The 20,421-nt window shown below is 32.3% G+C and overlaps 1 protein-coding gene across 1 annotated transcript in view; it reads left to right on the top strand.

Annotated features, from left to right (window-relative positions):
* The window catches only part of LOC114334231 (dynein axonemal heavy chain 6), a 226,424-nt gene that overhangs the window by 177,041 nt on the left and 28,962 nt on the right, over positions 1-20,421 (top strand). Inside the window, exons 41-43 of the mRNA XM_050663379.1 lie at positions 13,856-14,087; positions 14,936-15,084; positions 17,202-17,398. Of these exons, the coding sequence (XP_050519336.1) occupies positions 13,856-14,087; positions 14,936-15,084; positions 17,202-17,398 (578 nt within the window). The remainder of the gene's footprint in view (positions 1-13,855; positions 14,088-14,935; positions 15,085-17,201; positions 17,399-20,421) is intronic.

Below are 20,421 nucleotides of genomic sequence, written 5' to 3'. Positions count from 1 at the left end.
TCCTGAAATTAATAAAATGATTAATTTTAAGCAACCCTGTTCTATAGAATTTTTTCATTAATACTCTTCTAGTTATTTGCTAGTGAATATAATAGTGCAGTCACTGTAGGTGGATATGAGCTATTACCTCCGATCTCCGATTTCGTTGAACCTCCATCGATTTGCATGAAAATTGGTTAGTGGTTAGAGGGTATCTTAAGAAACAAAGGTGACATGGTGCCAACTTGCGCTTTTATTCTGGGGGTGAATGCCACCCCTTCTCGTGGGGTGAAAATTATTTTAATAAAATTGACCACATAATGCGGTAGAGGGACAAATTATAAGCAAAATTTGTTATATAAAGTTATTAAAATAAGTCAAAACTTTTTGAGTTATTAAAGATCAAAGATTTTAATTTTTCGTGAAAGAAATATGCAGGTTTTTAACCGATTTTTCATAATAATTAAAAAACGATAAGTTTTTACAAAAAAGTTATTCTTACCAAAATTGAAGCTAATAAAAAATAAAATTAACTCTTTACTAGAAAAACCTTTTAATTTTATGTAACTGAAAGTGATTTATAAGTAATTGTATTTTATATTTTTTTCGGTGAGTACCCAAATCTAAGTATTCAAGCTTAAATAACGGGAAAATGCTGCATTTTATAACATATAATATATATTTTATAATATGTATAACTCAACAGGCCTTAGAGGCCGATGGCTTGGAATTTCTCCCCGGTTTTTCTCCATTTTCTGCTGTCCATGGCAGTTCTCCAATTTGATATCCCGATTGTTCCAGGTCTTCCTTACATGCTTCTAGCCACTTTTTCCTGGGTCGTCCTCTTCTCTTCTTTCCTTCACCTCTCAGCAGTGAGTTATTTGTCCACCTTCCGTCAGCCATTCTCGCAAGATGACCTAACCCAATTCTCTTTGTTCTGACCATCTGGCTTATTTCTGGTTTCCGGTACAGCTCACTGATGTCTGCATTTGTTCGTCTCCTCCAAACGTCTTCATCGTTTTTTACTCCCCCGAATATTTTCCTTAGGACACTCCATTCCCAGATGTTCATCATATTTTCTTGATTTTTGTTCATGACCCATGTTTCCCTCCCGTAAAAAACTGTGGGCTGGATCACTGTTCGGTAGAGTTTTAATTTTGCCTTTCTGGAGATGTTTTTGGCTCTTAGTAGTTTGTGTAGGGCTCCGACTGTCTTTCTTCCTCTTGAAATTCTTTTTTCAATTTCTTGGCTTTCTTCCCCTATTTTGTTAGCGTTACTCCTAGATACTCAAACTCCGTCACCTTTTTAAAGCAATACTTTTTATTCTCGTTGTTTGTGGTAATTTTCAGTTGTGCGTATCTTCATCTGCGAGGTCTGTCCCATTTCAATATACTTTGTTTTTTGCTCATTAATTCTCAGTCCCTACTGCTTAGCCTTTACTTCAAAGAATTTGAAAATCCTCAGCAGTTCCCTTTCCGCTCTTGCCATTAGCACTACATCCTCCGCAAAGACCAGAACCTGGTTTCTGCTGTCAAAGAGCATACCTTTCGTTCGTATTCCACTCTCTCTCATTATTGACTCCAGCAAGAAATTGAAAAGTACTGTGGACAGCGGATCTCCCTGCTTTAATCCCCTTTTAACTTCAAATTTTCCTGATTGGCTTCTTTCTATCCTTACTCTATTTTCGGTCTTCACTAAGGTCATTTTAACGAGTCTGATCATCTTTTCCGGAATTCCAAGCTTTTAAATTTTTCGAAAATAATTATTAGTTTCCTCATGATTTAAAAAATTAATGCATTTAAAACACATGAGTGCGAAATTTTGCGCCTATGCCCTTAATTATTAACATCATGAATCCCTTGAATATGCCATTTGGTATGTTACAATTTTAATGAAGGTGTTTTTGAATTTAATTGAAATTATTCGTGATACCAAAAATCTCACAGAGTAAAAAAATGTATGTTTTGCATTTTTAAATATTTTGAATATTTTTATTTTTTTGTAAGACATTGGTTAAGATATGCCTGTCCAAAATTTGCACACACTCGTGATTAGTGACTCGTTCAAACTCTTTTAATTATAGCATGCTACAGCGTTTTTAAAAATAAGTTTGAACCCATGAAACTTGCGGATCATATATAAACAATACATTATAAGTAAATTAACCTCAATATGAAATTTTAATTGCACACGTTTATCTCTATTTGAACAAACTTTTCATGCAAAATCATTATTAAGTTTATTTTTAATTTTGTTATAGTAATCTAATTCTATCTAATTTTGTTAAACTTCGAAGGTCGTCCGTCCAACTCATCTGCGGTCTTCCTCTTTTTCTTTTCTATTCCCATGGTCGCAAGTGTAGAATTCGCTTATTCAATCTTCCATCTTTTTGCCGCAGAGAGTGGCCGACGAAATTCCATTTAAGTTGTGCAACCTGTCTTCATACATCGTACACCTTTGTTTTTCTCTCATCCATGAGTGTCTTTTCTTGTCTTTAAGACCGATACCCAGCATCTGTCTTTCCATTGCTCTTTGTGTTTTGGATATTCTGTCAATGTTATCTTTTGTGAAAGTCTATGTTTGTGAGCCATATGTGATAACTGGTAATATGCACTGGTTGAATACTTTCGTTCGCATATTATTGAGGGTACTTTTTATGCTTTAAAAATATACATAATGATAGTTTGATATTTTGAATATAATTGAATATACACTCACCGGCAGAGAAAACGGGCACCCCAAAAATGTGTCATTTTTAATGTCTTGTATTTCCTAAACCTGATGTCCGATTTAAGTAATTTTTTTAATATGTTATAGCCTTATTTTTTATCAATATCGCTGTAATAATATTGTTGCTATACATTGTCATTGTATACAGGGTGTACGAATCAAACTGTGTTTTTTTCTCAAACTTTGGAACACCCTGTGGAATGTTCTAGCTTTTATAAAATACTAAAATTAAATCCCAACTATAGCCACAGATTTTCTTAACATTCTGTTTTTTTATTCATTCGCTTATGTTGGATAATAAAAAAGTTAGGCACTTTAACAACTACCCATGTTTTTCGTCAATACAGGGTGTTTTTCAATAAGTACGGCAAGCTTTAACGGGTAATTCTGCATGATAAAATAATGACAGTTTGCTTTATAAACTTATGCCCGCAAATACTTCGTTTCTGAGATAGGGGGTGTTGAAATTGTTCTTACAAACTGACGATTTATTTATTGCTCTAAAACGGTTTGTGATATGCAAATGAAATTTGGTAGATTTTAAGAGCTAGTTATTGCGCATTTTTTGGCATACAACTGAGAATTTTATATTCACCATTGGCGTGCATACGGGATATATCTAAAATATTTATACCCGTATGCACGCCAGTGGTGAATATAAAATTATTAATTGTACGCCAAAAAATGCGCAATAACTACCTGTTAAAATCTACCAAATTCCATTTGCATATCACAAACCGTTTTAGAGAAATAAATAAATCGTCAGTTTGTAAGAACAATTTCAACACCCCCTATCTCGGAAACGAAGCATTTGCGGGCATACGTTTATAAAGCAAACTGTCATTATTTTATCATGCAGAATTACCCCTTAAAGTTTGCCGTACTTATTTAAAAAACACCCTGTATTAACGAAAAACAGGGGTAGTTGTTAAAGTGCTTAACTTTTTTATTATCCAACATAAGCGAATGAATCAAAAAACAGAATGTTAAGAAAACCTGAGGCTATAGTTTGGTTATAATTTCAGTATTTTGTAAAAGCTAGAACATTCCACAGGGTGTTCCAAAGTTTAAGAAAAAAACACAGTTTGATTCGTACACCCTGTATACAATGACAATGTACCTGTCTAGCAACAATATTATTACAGCGATATTGATAAAGAATAAGGCTATAACATATTAAAAAAATTACTTAAATCGGACATCAGGTTTAGGAAATACAAGACATTAAAAATTACCCATTTTTTGGGGTGCCCGTTTTCTCTGCCGGTGAGTGTATTTTGAATACAGGACTTAAATTGTTTTTTTTTCTTTATTGTGCAGAAAGTTCATTTTTTCAGTTGTGCTAAATATTATTATTGTTGTAGGGAATGCAATAGTGACGAAGAATCTGTTGAAGGTGATAGCGCATTAGAAAACAGTATAGTATTATTATCTGCAAAAAAAAGGTGTCTCCAAATAACTTATTGCAACAAACAAATTTAGATTTAGATAGAGTGGCTTCAAGTTTAGAAAAATGTTCAGTATATTATTTTGCAGGGTACTTATTTAAAAAATGTTTTGAACAATTTAAATGTGAAAATTGTAAAAACAAATTAGAGGGCACAAAAGATATAGAAAATAAGCAACAAATATTACTGTTTTATAAAGAATATGCAATAAATGATTCAAATTGTCAATTAAAATATGTTACCGATTTGATGGGCACATTCACAAAAATATGTCTTCAAAAATGTTTTCTACCATATTTGATGGATGCTGTGTAAAATGTGTGTTATTTAATATAGCGTCAATATACAGTCAATTTTGCAACATCACTGATGTATTTATTATTTTTTATTAAAATACAATTCCTGAGAGGTGTTCATTAACAGACTTTTTAGAGTTTTACGATTATTTCGGTTAATACTTGTTATTTTTAAATTAGCACTATTATCAGCAGTAATAACCCAAGGACATTGATAATTGTTCGAAAAAATTTTATAACAGATTTCGAAAGCTTGTTGCTTGGAAACAGACCGACGCCGTAGGCGGAGGTCTGTTGCCTGTAAGCAACAAGCTTGAGAAAGTTGTTAAAAAATTTTTGAGCATTTATCAATGTTCGAGGGTTATTCGGATAGAAAATGTTTTGCTGGTTATGAAAAAAAAATACAGAGCAGAAACAATTTATTTAAATGTGCAATTAACAAAGGAACAATTAGAAAAATTTAATGAAGATCCAGACATGTTAGTTAATTTCATAATTTCATTAATATTCTCATCAGTATTACAACCAAATCGTGACATTTTGAAATATTGAATATTTGAAATGTCAAAATCGAAATGAAACGAAATGTAGGTATCCATAGCTACATGATTGAGTGAAAACAGCCCATGGGATCTGTTTTCAGTATAATGTTGGTTTTATTGGTTGTATTTAATCAGATGACCACAAATTAATTGATTTCATTGGATTTCTAATTGAGCAAAAAATTTTCACTAGTAATACCACTAGAGGTCAAATTATTTCCAGAAATTTTTTTGAGATCATGAATATTTTGAAAATTTCCCGAGTCGCAGACGAGGGAAATTTTCTAAAAATATTCATGATCAAAAAAAAAAATTTCCGGATAATTTGACTTCGCGTGGTATTCGGTAAGAAAATTCCACACCAAATTTGCATTTGAAAATCCAAAGCTGCATGAACAGATTAATAGCGCGCCATAGCTTTGTCAGCAATTATTTAGGCTTTCAAATTCGTAATTTCTACTCATTGTAGTTGCATGGGAATACCATTTCAAGATAGAAAATAGTATATTCTTCAATTTTACATAAGTTTTGAGTAACTACAAGTGATAGAAAATGAATCAAAACTAAATTATGTAAACAAATAAAAACCAGTCTGTCAAAAATGTTCTGTTATTGTAAACGTCAAAAAATTTCCACTATAATTCGCTGTTGGGTACCCCACGAGCAAAAAATTTCCGATAAAATACCTCCGTTGCCATGGTGATCTGTCAAAATAACGTATTTTGATTGGTTCAAAATTACAGGTGTGGAATTTTCAGTAAAATTATGTCTGGGTTATTATATTTTTCAGATAATAAATACTTTATTACGCACCAGTTGGACCCTTTTACGAAATACAACAGGCCATAGACTACCTACTTTAACTTGTGTCACAAAACTTGTAAAAATTTCTATTTCGACCTATCTGGTTGCAGTTATAAATTTTATTGGTTAATGGTTTATTGACTTCGACAATACAATGGCAGACAAGAATAGAAATGTTCTCTTTTATTCCGCCCTGTCCATTCATAAACCCGACATGAGTTTGAATATTTTAACAATCCGTTTTTTGCCTGCCAATGTGCCAATTCATCAAAACACAGAATTCGAAAAAATAAAAGACGAATATTTTTAAGAGTTGTTTCGTTTGACGATAATTTATCAGTTTTCGAAGGTACTGAAGATTTGGAACAAAACCATGAAACCACCCAACTCAATATTAAAGCGAAAGATGAGGCAAAAGATGAAGATTTTTTCGATTTTGTGGATATTCCATCCAATTTGGCAAGTCCTAACCGTTTGTAATATTATAAGAAGATTTCTGGAGGGCCAATTCAATGTAATTTTTTCTAATTTGTATAACTTAAAGATTTAAAAAAAAATGAGAAGAAATTTTGTCGTATGCATTTTAAATAAGATAATATATACATGTGTACATATTGCACACATCTCATGCTTATTAATGGATTTATGCACAGAAAATGTAATTTGGTTTTTTAATAAAATAAGTTGCACTGCTGTATCATTGACATAAAGCGACCTAAAACCATATAAATATAATGTAAATGTAGGTACATACATACAGTGAGCACGTAAAGGTTGGAATAAATACATTTTCTCGAGAATGGACGATTTTGGAAAAAAATCCCAAAACAGGTCAATTTTTATTTTTAAATTAAGACTTCTTGCCACATCTATCATACTAGTGACGTCACCCATCTGGACGTGACGACGTCATCTATGATTTTTTAAAATGAGAATAGGGGTTGTGTAATAGCTTATTTGAAAGGTAATTCAATTCTCTATTCAGTAATATAAACATTAACATAATTATTCATACAGGGCGTCCAAAAAAATTTTTTTTAATTAAATTTATTGGCATAAAAAGAAGAATCTGTGTAATTTATTTAACCCAAAAATACATTTTACTGCTATCAGACAACAGGAAATAATGTTTATTTGACAAATAAATATTGTTTTTTGCTTAAATTCAATATTAAAGCAGCCACTCACATTCCTCTTGACAGTTTGAACATTTAATTTAAGCGAAAAGCAATGAATATTTTTAAATAAACATTGTTTTTTGTTTTCTAAGAGCAGTAACATGTATTTTGAATTAAATAAATTACACGCATTCTTCTTTTTATGTCAATAAATATAATTAAAAAGAAATTTTTTGGACACCCTGTATAAAGAATTATGTTAATCTTTATATTACTGAATAGAGAATTAAATTACCTTTCAAATGAGCTATCACACGGCCCCTATTACTATTTAAAAAAATCATCGATGACGTCATCACTCCCAGATGGGTGACGTCACTAGTATGATATATATGGCAAAAAGTCGTAATTTAAAAATAAAAATTGACCTGTTTCGGGATTTTTTTCCAAAATCGTCCATTCTCGAGAAAATGAATTTATTCCAACCTTTACGTGCTCACTGTAGTATGTACTATTATTGTGTAGGTCTATTCAGTAGGTACCCTTATTTCTACCAGCCATCAATGATCGGGTATTAGAATATCCCGGTTATAGGAATATTTTTGCTTGGTACGAAGGCTATTCCAATAAGCGGGTTCGACTGTATAGTGTCGAACGTTGGACGCAAAAAACTGCAATCATCTCCCTTTACTACTTAAATCTGCAACATATTTTCCCAAGTTCCGTAAAATTACAAAATACTATCTATCTAAAAGACGTAGAAGCAGTATATCTTAATGAATAAAAATAAGACCAGAAGTAACTAAAGTATTTTTATCATTATTTGGGTGTCATACGTAGCAGCTTAAACTTATTAGTTCCTAAGTCTGTATTTTGTTTGTTGTATGTTTAATTTGCAATTTATATAAGTTTTTGCAATATATTGTTTAATGTTTTACTTTCATTACCTTTTATTTTGTAATATTGACTATGTATCTAACTTTAATAAATTGTATTCATTTTGACTATAAAATTGTTTAACTTTCAGTGACAATAAAGAATATTTCTAGTAAACATCTTAGATCGGACGAATTGATTGAAAAAAAAAACATTTTCATTTATGTAAACAATGGTTTGTGTACTTAATAAATAGTATTATTTATTTCAGTTTTGTTAATTATTTTACCCAACACATAGTTTTGTCCCGAATATGGGATGCAACCAAACCGCAAAAAAACACGAGTAAGACCCAAAAATATAAATGAGAGAGAAAGACAGAGAGAGAGACAGAGAGAGAGAGATAGAGAGAGAGAGAGAGATAGAGAGAGAGAGAGAGAGAGAGAGAGAGAGAGAGAGAGAGAGAGAGAGAGAGGGAGAGAGAGAGAGAGAGAGAGAGAGAGAGAGAGATGAAATAAACATATTTGTAAATAGCGGCACTTTGAAGGCAGTTAAGTAGCGGCACTCTGAAGGCAGTTAAGTAGCGGCCCGGATTGCTCAGGCGGTAGTCAGCCTAAATGAAATGAGTACCTTGGATAAAACCAGAAGTACTAATAATCGGTTGAAGCGCTGGCCCTGTTATCTTCCTTGTATCCATGGCTCTAGAGATAGCAGACTACCTTGCTATAATCCCAAAGCTGCGGCAGCGGTATAAAACGGGAGACTATTATTATTATTATTATACAGCACTAAAATGTGTTTAGAGTTAAATAAATTACATACATTCTTATTTTTGCGTCAATTAATTCAATTTAAAAATAATCCAGTATATTTTAATTAAATATTCATTTCTTTTATAACAAATTAATAATTAATTGTCTGGTATACAAATAAGTATTTTTCAAAGAAAATTTTACGGCAGCATTTAAATCATTTAAATAGATTACCAGCCAATTTAGATTTAGCAAATCTCAAATTATTAAAAACAATTTAAAACATTTGCTCGAAATTGTCAAATTATCAATCTGTCACAAAAGGAATGCAACAGTAATAACAATAAGCGTTTTATTTAAGTCTTATATTTTCTTCACAATCTGGCATCCTTGTACATAATAGAAAAAGAATTACATAGTAGAAATCTGCTCCGAGTAGAAATCTGCATACAATTAAATTTCTGGTGATAGTTTTCGAAATTAATTCCTAGAGGCCGCCACCTCACGGCAAAATAAAAGTCAAATAACACTGACATTAGCATTGTCTAACTATGTGTAGATAAACAATGCTAATATTAAACACTATTACTAAATACTTATACTAAACCACTAATTGATATTAAAATATTTTTTTTTCAGCGCTAAGACCTAAACCCGATTCAACCTCTCGAAGGTTTAGGCCTTCTTTGTGATTTTTTTTTGCTTTTTTTGTTTTTTTTTTTTTGTTTTTTATTTGTTTTTTAATATCTTGTTCTTTTTTTTTGTTATTTTTATTCTTTTTTTTTGTTATTTTTATTCTTTTCTTTATTGTTTTATTTTAATATATATTTTTTTTGAATTTTTTTTATATATTTTTTTAAATATCAATTTTCATATTTTTTTAAGTGGTTATAAACAAATTTATACAAATTTATATTTCGTGTACATAAAATGGAATTTAAATTGGTGAGGAGAGTAACTCCTACGTTTGTAGATTCTTATATAACTGTTGATTCAGCATCTGGAAGTTTGCACAATCGAAAATCACATGCTTTAATGTACCCAACTACCCGCAAGCGCAGTTTTGAGAAGTGGCAAGTGGCCAACCCTAGTTTATTTTTGTGGACTGGATATAAACAATGTTTGTTCCTTGCTCTATTTAAGGTTTTAATGAAGTGCCGATTTGTAATATCGTTAAACCACGGTTTTCTATAAATTTTTGGTTGGATATCATGAAATCTTATACCTTTAAGAGAGATATCATATTCCAGTTGCCATTGCTCCATTTGTTTTTTCTTAAACCATTGTCGTAGATCAGTGACTGGCATTAATATAGTCACATAGTTTTATTATATAGTTATGATTATGGTTATATTTAGGTATAATCTTCTCCTTCTTTACTTTATTGGCCTCCACCTACTTGGGTATATAGCCAGCTCATCGGTGCGGAATAAGGAAAAAATATTTATATTCTAATGACATTTATTGTATGTCATTGTAATAATATATACAGTGGAACCCCGATAAGTCGGCCCCCGATAACCCGGAAGTCCGGCTAACCCGGACCGATTTTCATCAGATAAACATTTTGATTTTCAATATTTTGTATTTTTCAATTTAATTGTGGCTTATTTCCAATCAAAATAGTTAATTATCAGACAATCCTTTCAACAATAAAAGTGTATGTAATATAATATTTGAGAGATAATGTGTCTAGACTCTCTGTGTCGTGTACTTATGTGTGTAATTTGAACACGAGATTAAAAATTACTCATAGTACACGCCGCAGAAACAACAGCCAGCTGTCTGTAGTATCTATTCCTTTTTATTTCAAACTGTCAGCATTGTTTAGGAAAGACTATTTAAAAAATTCTTTTATAAACAATGGTCTTTAGTATTGTGTGTCTTGTATTGTTTGGGTTTGGTGTTTTTTTTAGAATTGTAATGAGTAGGTAATATGTACTGTGCATATTTATAAAAATATTTCATGTTATTTCAATTCTAACGGAGTTTATCTGTAAGTATACCGTATTTTATTAATTTTTACCATATTCTCCGGCTATCTCGGATTTTCGATAACCCGGATCGGTCGTGGTCCCGATTAATCCGAGTTATCGAGGTTCCACTGTACCAGTTTGTTGAGATTGGAGTTTGATACAGTTTTTGAAGGAAAAGAAACAAGGTTTACTATGGAAAATAAAACCATTTTGTAAAAGTGAAAGTTTTCTATGAATAGTTCAAACGATCAAAAACACTTGTGACGTCACATAACTGTATTTTCTACTGACGTTTATAATGCCTAATTTAATATACAATTTTGTTTACTTTGTTGGTACAGAATGTAAATATATAACCGGATGACATCACAACGCGTTTTGGGCTGGCTGGTATAATTTTTTTAAATCGTCTTTAGGGGCCAAACGAAAGACAAACAAACATTTTTTATCTTTGATACATGTTTTAAATCATGTTCTGTTGTGATTTATAACATTTTTTCGAATTTAAAATTTTATGCAAGTTCCCTATTCCTGTCATTTGACATGTTCTACGTGTCGGACTTATTAAAACATATTTGTCGGACAAACATTTTTTTGATATATGTATTATATAAAGCTTGCTATTGAATAAACTTAAACAACCTGCTAGCTTTTTCAATTATAAACTTTATTCCACATTTAAAATCACGTTCCATAATTAAAACTTCCCCAGTTCCAGTGTTCCCATATATCAAGGTTTGTCCAACTAGACACCGTTAAGCTTTTCAGCTTGCTATTAATAAATTTTTGTTGGTACTGGGGATCCAGGCCTATATATCGTCCCTACCATTTCCAACTATCGAATGTGAAAAATCGGGTTTTTCATATTCGATACCTTGTCCTCGCATTATACGTGATACATCTTGTGGCAAATTCTAGTTATTGTAGCTTGATTCGGAGCGCAGGAAATATGCTGTTTAAACTATCGAATATGAACATTTTTCCATTTGGTTGACTGCAAACTGACAAAAATGGTATATTCGATACTTTTGTTCTGTTTAAATATAACTAAAGGTATATTTGTACAACGCTAAATGTCGAATTTGTCACATTCGTTAGTTTGTGTTGCAGTAGCGGCTGGTCATTGTCGGCAGGGTCGGCAGTGCCGACCCACACATTTATGGACACATTATAGATTTTTTAAATATTTAATTTAATCAGAGTTGATGATATTCGTTTCTGTGAAATAAAAAAATATCTGTGAGGTAATACAGACTAAATTTTATTCATTGTTTTTAAAAGAATTCGATCGATCCCATACGTTAAGTGATCCCTGTGCGCTGTGCGTAAGAGACTTTTCAAAAATGATCCTATAGCCATGCACCCGATTGCGATTGTGTGTTGTGTGTTTTCGGCAAGCCGTCCCCAGATTGAAGATTTGCTTTTAATAAGAAGCTATGGAATATTAGCCGATAGGCAACCAATTATACATTTCCCGTATTTATTTGAATGGCAAGTACGGCAGAAACCAATCTGCCGAGCGGTGATCTGCAAACGGTAGCAAGGCACGTACCTAAGCGCGCCCGGAATAAAATTATGAAATAGGTAAGTAGGTAGTTTTACGTCGTTTAATGATTGATATTGTAATTTTTTAAGTTGTTAGGAATTACTATTTAGGGGACAGGATGAATCGGAGGATTCGTTAGTTAATTATAGAGAACAAATAAAATTGTTTAACAAATTGTCTAATTTACTTTCTGACTAGAAGATATTTAGCGGCGTACCTAAAACAGCACAGAATGAAAGAATCAATTAGTAGTTACATTTTGATGTTGATGCTTTTCGGTAGAAGTAGATGAAACTACTGATAGAGGTAACATGTCATTCACAAGTATCAATTGTTCTTCGATACGCCTTACGTCTAATATTTATGAGAGGTTTTTAGGTTTTCAGACGTGAGTAGAAGCCACAGACGTGAGTTGAAGCCATAAGACAGAATATATTTTTGGTGTTTTACAGGACATATTAAAATTTGTTGATATCAAAAATAAATTGGTAAGGCAAATTTATGACGGCGCTGCCTTGATGTCCGGTGAATTGTATGGTCTCCAGGCAAAAGTTAAAACTATTGCACCAGGCAAAACTATTATTTACTCACTGTTATAAGTCATTGACCTCTTTGATGATTCAAAATTTAAAAGTTACGCCAATAAATTTTCAAAATATCTATTAGACAAGTTCATTAAAAATTATCCATAATTCTTTAATCAAATAAAATAAGAAAATGGATTAACAGGTTTATATGCTGATCCAAATATTTTCGGAAGGTGGATAAGTTACAAAATATGTATAATTTTACATACTGCAATTCATTAGGTACAACAAACTGATGTGGGCAAATTCTGCCTCAAATGAACGGGATTTCTCTTGTCTCAAAAGAGTCAAAACGTATTGTCGAAACACCATGAAACAAAAGAGAATGTCAAACTTGTCTCAAATTTCAAATGCCAATAGAAAAAAACTTTTAAAATCTCTCCAAAGCAATAATAAATTTTACAATGACGTTATAACCCATTTTCCTGCTTCGAAACAACATAGACTAAATAGACTTAATTTATAAACAGGTTTAGGTTCTAAATTTATAGGAAAAAACAAAAAAAAAACAAAAAAAATAAAAAAAAAATAAAGAAAAACAAAAATTAAAAATCTATGAAATTGAAGCCTTTTAATTAGATGGCATACCTATATGAGGAGACAAAACCTTGCCGACCCTGTCTCTAAAGCCACGAGCCGCCACTGTTGTGTTGTAATTTATTCAACAGTTATTCAGTTATAATCTGTAAACGGTCGAAACTGCTGAGAAGAACAAAATGCAGGTGTTTACAATTTGTGCGAATTTTGTTTCAGTATCGCTTCCAAGTAATTCTTGTGAGGCAGTTTATGACTTCATTTTAACGGATTTTCATTATTTGATTATACAGTTATTCGCTATTATACATTCGCTACTTTGAAACATCGAACCGAAACAAATCTTTGATTAATAGATACAAAAAGCAAAATAACGAATGTGATTTTTTGGATAGAAAGAAATGATAAGCAGTTCAAATTTGTTATCAATCTAACAAGGGTTAAACATTACATACAAAAAATATAAAAAATTTCCCATTTGCCAATGCGCTGATTTAGGAGTCTCTAAAAAAGAGTTATTTTGCTCTCGTGAAAAGTACCACTTTTCACATTCGATAGTTGGAAATGGCAGGGACGAATATCTTTAATATAATAATTTGAATTCATAGTCATATATCTTTACTTAATATTATACTCCTAAAATTTCATTATTATGAATCTTTTTTAGGTATTCAACACCGTAATAGAAGTCAGCGAAAAGAAAGAAGTTTTGGAGCAACGTTTGGCCATTTTGATCAAGGAAATTACCAAGGCCATCTATACTAATATTTCCAGAGGTCTTTTCGAACGCCACAAACTCGTTTTTAGTTTCATGTTGTGCGTAGCTGTTCTGCAACAATCTGGAATCGTAACAGATGCTCAGTGGAACTTTTTATTGAGGGGACCTGTCGCAACAAAAAGTATATATTCATTTCAATTAAATACATTCTTATCATTCTCTTTTCTATTATCCCTATGGGGGGTCCGCTTTCCTAATTGTATTTCTCCATAAGTTTCTATCTTGGGTCATATCAACATAAATCCGCTTTACCAATATGTCCTGCCTAAGCGTCTCCTCGCGTCTCTCCTCAAGTCTTCTTTGGTCTTCCTCTTATACTTCTTAGAGGCACCCGCAGTTCGGCAATTCTTTATATTGGATAGTTAACGTATCGACGTTGAACATGACCAAACCATCTCAACCTTTGCTCTTTCATTTTGGCATCAATTGGTGCCACACCTAGACTTCCCCTAATACACTCATTACTAATTCTGTCCTTTTTTGTTACTCCACTCATCCATCCAAGCATTCTCATTTCCGCCACATGCATTCGATATTCCTCTTTCTTTTAACTGCTTAACATCCTATTCCGTACGTCATAGCCGGTCTTATGGCTGTTTTATAGAGTTTTCCCTTCAGCTTCACTGGATTTTTTTTCACGTAATACACCACTCGCTTCTTTCCATTTGATATATCCAACCCTAATTATACTGCATGCATCTCCATCTATTTCCTCATTACTCTGTAATGCTGATCTTAGGGACTTACAACTTTCACTTTTCAAAGTCATTTCACCATCCAAAGATATCATTTTATTGGTAGGAACTCCATTTTAAACGGAACATTACAAATACTGTCTTTATTCTACTAAGTTTTAAACATTTTTGCTCAATGCTGAATACACTGAATACATTCTGTTTAACTATAAATCCTTTTTTGAGACCCGCTTGTCTATAATTAATAAATAATTTGTTTTTTGTTTATCTTCAGCTGCAATACCGAAGAAACCGGACAATCCTGTAATAACCGATGCTATGTGGTCAGCAGCTTATTTCCTATCATCTACGTATGAACATTTCGAAGGCTTGGATGTTGACTTCTTGAAAAGGATCCATCTAGAGATAGGAGATTTTAAGTTGGTAAATATTATATTCATGAGAAAACTTACGCGAAGACTTCATCTTTTAGGGGGTAGGCGCAAAATCTTGGTCCAATGCTATTTAAAGGGTCCATTTTTTCGAATCATGAAAAAATTATTAATAAATATTTTTGAAAAATTTAAACGCAGAATGCAAGATTACATTATTACCGAGGGCCGTAAGTTCCTTAGAATAAACAAAAGGTTCTTTTGAATGAAATATGTATTTAAAATTAAAAATCACACTAAATTTTCTCTTTTTTTCACCCCTGTAACTTATTAAAATAAACATCATAAAAGTTTTCAAAAACTTTTGGGCTTCGGTAATAATATAATCTTTCATGCTGCGTTTAAAAACTTCTGTTTTTCAAAAATACTTATTAGTTTTCTTATGACTCGAAAAAATGAATGCATTTAAATAGCATTGAACCAAGATTTTGCTCCTACCCCCTTAAAGTTGTAACGTCTGTCCATTTTGGCGACCAATAGGATATAAATTATAATTTTAATCTTTAAACACAAAGCGTATGGTTTTATAAAAAGTCAAAATAAATGCATAATTATTACATGTTTATTAATCAGACTAATTATCAGTAGTAATTGCACAAGAGCTCTAAAATTATTGAGTTTTTCCCGAGTGACACTTGGACAGTTTTAATTTCACGAGCCGAAGGCGAGTGAAATTATGTCAAAGTGTCACGAGGGCAAAAATTCTATATTAATTTTAGAGATCGAGTGCAATTTGTTGCGATTATTTCATGAATAAAACTGTTCAAAACCAAAATTTTATTGTAATTTATTTATGTAAGTACAAATTAGTACAATTAAACACACAGTTGTTATAAATATTTGACGGTTGAAAGTCATCACTTTTACAATTTTTAAAACATTAATTGTCATTAATGTCACTGAATGTATTTTTTCATAGCAACGAAGGGCATCTGACGTAATATACTTGACGACGGGAAATTATCAAACATTATCACTAGTAATACCACTAGAGGTCAAATTATTTCCGGAAATTTTTTTGAGATCATGAATATTTTGAAAATTTCCCGAGTCGCAGACGAGGGAAATTTTCTAAAAATATTCATGATCAAAAAAAAATTTCCGGATATTAATTTGACTTCGCGTGGTATTCGGTAAGAAAATTCCACACCAAATTTGCATTTGAAAATCCAAAGCTGCATGAACAGATTAATAGCGCGCCATAACTTTGTCAGCAATTATTTAGGCTTTCAAATTCGTAATTTCTACTCATTGTAGTTGCATGGGAATACTATTTCAAGATAGAAAATAGTATATTCTTCAATTTTACATAAGTTTTGAGTAACTACAAGTGATAGAAAATGAATCAAAACTAAATTATGTAAACAAATAAAAACCAGTCTGTCAAAAATGTTCTGTTATTGTAAACGTCAAAACATTTCCACTATAATTCGCTGTTGGGTACCCCACGAGCAAAAAATTTCCGATAAAATACCTCCGTTGCCATGGTGATCTGTCAAAATAACGTATTTTGATTGGTTCAAAATTACAGGTGTGGAATTTTCAGTTTAATTTTTATTTCTGTAGCTTTCTATTGGTCAGAATCTCCTATGAATGAAATAATCGTAAACACTCATCCGTGAGAAAAATTGCGCAATGTATTTTTTATTTTAATTTTCATAATATTCATTTTATGTTGTGTTCTTTTGTAATACCCTTAAGGATATTATATTTGACGTATCATCCGCATCTGCTTTAATTTCTTGTTGAATGGCTTTTAACGTGGACATATATCGTTGTGCTTTGTGAATCGCTCTTTCAAGTTTTTTGATAGAATTTGTCATTTGTCTACCTTGAATTATTCGTAAAATTGTATAAGATGACAATTTCGTCATAATATTATACTCAGACAATGCTGCAATAAGTATCCTTTATCAAGAAATCTAGTCTATCTAGATATCTTTCTTCTACTCAGTTCTACTGAGGTAATCCCTCATATACTGAGTTCATTTCATTTTCTCTCTTAGGCAACTACTACCTTTTTTATCAACAATTTAGTGCGCTTTGGTTACTGTATATCATTCATATTGACGTAAAGAAATGTTACTTAAATAATTTTGACCACTTTAGGATATCCGTTTAGTGGATCCTAAGAAAGGCCCTGCCGACTCAAGACGTGATTGGAACACACAATTGGATGATTTTGATAAATTGATGCTCATTAAAACGGTGGCTGAAGAAAAACTCATCTTCGCGATAGCTGAATACGTAAAAATAAAACTAGGAAAGACATTCATCGAAAGTCCTCAAATATCACTGTCAGTATTGTAAGTATCAACAAAAAGTTTTAATATACTAACACAATTCCACTAACACAATTATACCAATTATACTAACACAAATATAAAATATACAAATTCTGTTATTTATATTATTTGATGCCGATTCTGGAATTTTCGTTGGAGGCGACAGTGAGTGTGCTAATTATAAGACTCTAGTCTTTTCGGTGATTCCGAAAAATACGGAATAAAGAGACCCTAACAACCTGAAAACAGGTACTTGACGGTTGTTTGCACGAGGGTACGATATAGGGGTCATTTACAGGTAACTAACGTAACAATATTTTAGTCTACAGCAGAAGGCGTTGTTTTAGTGTTTTAGCCGTAGTAACTTATGGTTATGAAACCTGATGAAGCCTATCCCAAGATATTCGAGAGAGAGAGAGATACTGAGAAAAGTATACGTCTCAGTGCAAGAGGAAGACGGTACATCGAGAATCAGCAGAAACGACGAAATTAATGAATTAAATGAAGGGTACGATATTGTAAGATTTGTGAAAATTGTGAAAATTCAAAAACTATCATGGCTGGGATATGTCCAGAGGCAAGAAAATACAAAAACAACAAATAAAATATTACAATGGAAGCAAATAGGAAGACGAAAAAAGGAAGGCCCAGAACGAGATGGATGTACGACGAGAAAGACAAACTGAAATCTATAAAGAAGATTAAGTTTTCAATCCAATGGCATATAAAACAACATAATGTTATTCTACATTCCAACAGACTGAAAACAATGGGAACCTTCTCTGGTTACACCTCCGAGGCTTCTACAATTTGCAAGCCATAACGGATGCTGAGACTAAGGAAGATGAGGGAATTTTACAATATATAATTCACGTCCCATCTGCTCAGCGCGGTAAAGTTCCAACGAGAATGGTTTCCTTCGTACTCCAATCAGAGTAAGCATGTAAATCAAAAATGAATAACCATTTTCAATTTCGTTGCAAAACGAAAATACAGCCGCATCATATTCTAGTCCAATCAGAGAGTGCAGCAAGCACCTCTACCGGTTTCTAAACTTATTAGTCTCTCATCAGGAGGCACATATGCTGCTCTCTCTGATCCAACCAAAACAAACCCCGGCGTGCAGTCACGGATTGCAACGAACGAAATGCCATAGATGCCCTAGCGGTAACTGCTAGCAAAAGGCTAAGTTTTCAATCCAATGGCATATAAAACAGCATAATGTTATTCGACATCCCACCAGACTGAAAACAATGGGAACCTTCTCTGGTTACACCTCCAAGGCTTCTACAATTTGCAAGCCATAATGGATGGTGAGAGATGGCTTGCAAATTGTAGAAGCCTCGGAGATGTAACCAGAGAAGGTTCCCATTGTTTTCAGTCTGGTGAGATTTAGAATAACATTATGTTGTTTTATATGCCATTGGATTGAAAACTTAGTCTTTTGCTAGCAGTTGCCGCTAGGGCATCTATGCCATTTCGTTCGTTGCAATCCGTGACTGCACGCCGGGGTTGTTTTGGTTGGATCAGAGTATCAGAGAGAGCAGCATATGTGCCTCTTGATGAGAGACTAATAAGTTTAGAAACCGGTAGAGGTGCTTGCTGCATTCTCTGATTGGACTGGAATATGATGCGGCTGTATTTTCGTTTTGCAACGAAATTGAAAATGGTTATTCATTTTTGAAAACTAAAAATGTAAGGCAATTGATGAGAAGGGCACAAGAGAGGTCTGGATGGAAGGGCATAGCCAGACAGGCAAATGGAAAAAGATATCCAGGAGAATGATGACAAAAGAAGAAGAATTTCCCGATCGTAAAGAATGTAGGCCAATATTTTGTAGGTCACGTTTAGGAGGGTAATTATCGTCGCCTTAATACTATAACTTGATAACTCGAAATTAGTAGTTCTGAGATACCCACATAACAATGATGTTCGATCATGTTCAAAGCATATACTACCAACATTCGTCGGAGTATATTCTTTTTAGTATATGCGTAGTACATGCATAGCATGTACCTTAAAAACCATTCTAAATTTCATGTTCTTTGCATATACTTCAAAGAATATTCTCGTACCGAATATACTGAGCACATTCGTGTACGTAGTATCTCAGAATATTCGTAAAAGTTTATTCTTAGAATATACCTTTATCGAATATTCTTTAAAAGTATATTTGAGTATATTCTTAACAAATACTTATAAGTACATACATACTTTTAAAATATCTTAAAAATATTATATTTTAATGTTAGCTTTATGGATAATTAACTTCGTTATTTATAGAATAATTAATAAAATTTATGTATGTAGTTAGTATTGGACGAATTAATTTCTTAAAATTGTTTTAATTGTATGGTAAATATTTTGTTTCGTATTAACGAAACAAAAATGTTCGTTTTCATAATTAAAATGAATTTACCATTTCGGGTTTACCATGAGTATTTTTACATCGTTGGATTAGGTACATTCAGTTACAATGAGTTGAAAGAATACACCATCCACCATTTTTATCACCAGATCGTAAAAGCAAGTATTTATAAAAGATCGGAACGAGATTATATCGACGTGATATGGGCCATTCCATTCAACTGCAAACGGCCAGTCTCATTCTGACCATTTCCTACCTGGATAGGGATTAAGTACGCAACGGTAAAATATGAAAACGAAAACAGCATTTGTGTCTAATTATGCAGTGTTAAGGATGAAGGCGAACGATAAGTACTATAAAAGGAGTGTAGGACTAGGAACATACATAATCTCTTTATTTTGTTTGCGGTGCTTCAAAATATGATTCATTTTGGTAACTCAATATTACTTAAATAGTAGGTAAGTACCTATATATACTTAAGTATATAAATTTTAGTTACTTATAGGTTAGTTTAGATAAATATTATATAATATTTATAATAAATAACTAAAATTTATATACAGTGATGAGCGCGCTAATAACCGGCAAAATAGCGCAAAAGATGGAAAACATATTTAAATTGGGAGATAAAAAGAAATAAAACTAGTAGAGATGTTAACTTTAGCGATAGTAACAT

The sequence above is a fragment of the Diabrotica virgifera genome, chromosome 1, assembly GCF_917563875.1.
Source record: "Diabrotica virgifera virgifera chromosome 1, PGI_DIABVI_V3a".
NCBI classification, from domain to species: domain Eukaryota; kingdom Metazoa; phylum Arthropoda; class Insecta; order Coleoptera; family Chrysomelidae; genus Diabrotica; species Diabrotica virgifera.
This window is presented reverse-complemented; position numbering and strand designations above follow the sequence as displayed.